This window comes from Aplysia californica, unplaced genomic scaffold (genome assembly GCF_000002075.1).
Source record: "Aplysia californica isolate F4 #8 unplaced genomic scaffold, AplCal3.0 scaffold02620, whole genome shotgun sequence".
In the NCBI taxonomy this organism is placed as follows: Eukaryota; Metazoa; Mollusca; class Gastropoda; order Aplysiida; family Aplysiidae; genus Aplysia; species Aplysia californica.
The window spans coordinates 1174-4245 of NW_004799890.1; the positions used below are offsets into that span (position 1 = coordinate 1174).

Sequence of the window (3072 nt, forward strand, 5' to 3'; positions counted from 1 at the left end):
TTTGTCTCAGAAATAGTTCATATCTCACCTCCTTCTTCATCATTTGTCTCAGAAATAGTTCATATCTCACCTCCTTCTTCATCATTTGTCTCAGAAATAGTTCATATCTCACCTCCTTCTTCATCATTTGTATGTTTGTAAAAGCTGTTAAAACACGCGTCCGTTACGTGATATTACGAAATTGTGTTGATTTGTTCTGTTTCTCAAAGTTGATGCACACCCCTGTCTCACAAACGTGACCGTATCTCAAACACTATTTGAGATATCTGAGAAAAAAAATGACAACAGTAGCACTAGGAAAGGCTATTCTGTACAGAAATGATACAAACTACAAAAGTAAAAACTTGCCCATGTGGACCTTTTTCTCATGTTTGCATACAATTTGTCACATGTGTCTATCTTTGTGCTTGTATCCTTCTTAACCCTGGTATTCAAATATGGCCGCTTTTAAGGACAAGCGGGCTAACCCAGATTTTGAAGGTTTCCAGAAATCTTGGTGTGCGCCAAAAGTGGGCACTGCCCTACCTGTAGGAGAAGTTTGGCTTCATTGGTGTGTATATTTGTTTGGTTATAGAGAAAACTCTCCTTGTCTTTTAAAGAAACTGAACAGGGGACAAAAAGTTTCGGTTATCTCAAAACAGCAGCACTTTTCGGGATGGCCCCCTTGTGCTTAAAAGCGACCACATCTACCTTTTGTTGGATGTCAAACACCTGTCTCTCCCAACAGCTCACCTCTATCGTGCCGTGCGCCTCCTCGGAGATCGTAGGTGTGGAGTGTCAGGCCAGCTCACCTGGGGCAAGTGGCGGGGGCCTCATGTGCTCGGACAGTGGCGCCCTCTGTGAGAACTCTATGCAGGCCAGCGGTCAGTGTGACAACTACAGGGTCCGCTACCTGTGTGGCATACCAGGTGAGACATTGGTCAGTGAGACATGACATGACAACTACAGAACCAGGTGAGACATTGGTCAGTGAGTCATGACATGACAACTACAGGACCAGGTGAGACATGAAATGACAACTACAAGACCAGGTGAGACATGACATGACAACTGCAGGACCAGGTGAGACATGACATGACAACTACAGGACCAGGTGAGACTTTGTTCAGTGTGGCATAAAACGTCTGTATTTACATATCGGTATTGACATATTGACATATCTGTATTGACATATTGACATATCTGTATTGACATATTGACATATCTGTATTGACATATTGACATATCTGTATTGACATATCTGTATTGACATATTGACATATTGACATATCTGTATTGACATATCCGTGGATCTGTATTGAAACATCTGTATTGACATATTGACACATCTGTATTGACACGTCTGTATTGACACATCTGTATTGACACATCTGTATTGACACGTCTGTATTGACACGTCTGTATTGACACGTCTGTATTGACACATCTGTATTTTCACATCTGTCTTGGCGCCAGCGGCGAGGAACCAGGTGTGTAAATCAATCAACTTCTGCGACCCCGACCCGTGCGAGAACGGGGCGCCGTGCACAGACACGGGCGGCGGCTTCCTGTGTTCCTGCCGGGACGGCTTCTCTGGACACCGCTGCCAGCATGACATCAACGACTGCGAGCCTGGCCCGTGCAAAAATGGAGGGAACTGCACGGATCTGCTCAACAACTTCCTCTGTGACTGCTCGGGCACTGGGTTTGATGGTAACTATACACTAGTGTACCATGTGGTCAGTAACTATACACTAGTGTACCATGTGGTCAGTAACTATACACTAGTGTACCATGTGGTTAGTAACTATACACTAGTGTACCGTGTGGTCAGTAACTATACACTAGTGTACCATGTGGTCAGTAACTATACACTAGTGTACCGTGTGTTCAGTAACTATACACTAGTGTACCATGTGGTCAGTAACTATACACTAGTGTACCGTGTGGTCAGTTAGCTAGTCAGTAATAATTTTCGTCATTTCCTCTTTTCGTGGGTGGTTTGCGGGTGCTCTGGTGTTTTTGCTTCTTTTTACTATAAAATAATTATCGTCCTTATCTGCCCTCCTTTTCTTTGTATGTATGTTACTCTAAAAATCTTCAGTCTTAAGCATTTGTATGACCTAATTGTGTTGCAAGTGCTGTAAACTGTTATTGTAGGTGGTTGGCGGATGCTCTGTTGGGGTTTGCTCCTTCTTTCCTATCAAACATCTATCGTACTTTTATCTCCTCCTTCTTTCCTATCAAACATCTATCGTACTTTTATCTCCTCCTTCTTTCCTATCAAACATCTATCGTACTTTTATCTCCTCCTTCTTTCCTAGCAAACATCTATCGTACTTTTATCTCCTCCTTCTTTCCTAGCAAACATCTATCGTACTTTTATCTCCATTCTTTTATTTCTTTGTATGGTAGTCTCCAGTAAAATCGTCAGTCTTAAGCATTTGTATGACCTAATTGTGTTGCAAGTGCCGTAAACTTTTACTAAAACAGAACTGTCTCCCCTCCTTTGCTTTGTATGTTACTCTTCAGCAAAATCTCTCGTCTTCAGCATTTGTATGACCTAATTGGTGGGTGGTTGGCGGGTGCTCTGGTGTGGTTTACTTCTTCTTTCCTATCAAAAATCTATCATCTCAACTACTTCTTTTTGTGTTTGTTACTGTATTGTATTTTTCGGCACTTATATGACCTTATTGTGTTGCAAGTGCCGTAAAAACCTTAGTAAATCTAAAACATGACCTAATGTGTTACAAAAGCCGTAAACGTTAACTACCACGGATCTGTCTGTCAGGGCCCACCTGTGAGAGAGACATCAACGAATGTGACAGCGACCCCTGCAACATCACCAGAAGTCGTGCCTGTCAGAACCTGACCAATGACTTCTCCTGTGACTGTCTGCCTGGCTATACGGGCAAGGCTTGTGAGGTGTGTGTGTGTGTGTGTGTGTGTGTGTGTGTGTGTGTGTGTATGTGTGTGTGTATGTATGTGTATATATGTATGTGTGTGTGCAATATGCAAATAAATCTTATAATTATGTACATGTTCCTAGTTTTGCAATACACTGTCTGAGATTGTGCCGCATTGCACTTTGAT

At 42.5% G+C, this 3072-nt stretch overlaps 1 protein-coding gene across 1 annotated transcript in view; it reads left to right on the top strand.

The window, feature by feature from the left end:
* Positions 1 to 727: 727 nt before the first annotated feature.
* The window catches only part of LOC101845445 (fibropellin-1), a gene marked incomplete at both ends in the record, with an annotated part of 4208 nt that continues 1863 nt past the window's right edge, over positions 728 to 3072 (top strand). Inside the window, 3 exon segments of the mRNA XM_035973749.1 lie at positions 728 to 908; positions 1456 to 1692; positions 2771 to 2904. Coding sequence (XP_035829642.1) covers positions 728 to 908; positions 1456 to 1692; positions 2771 to 2904 — 552 coding nt within the window.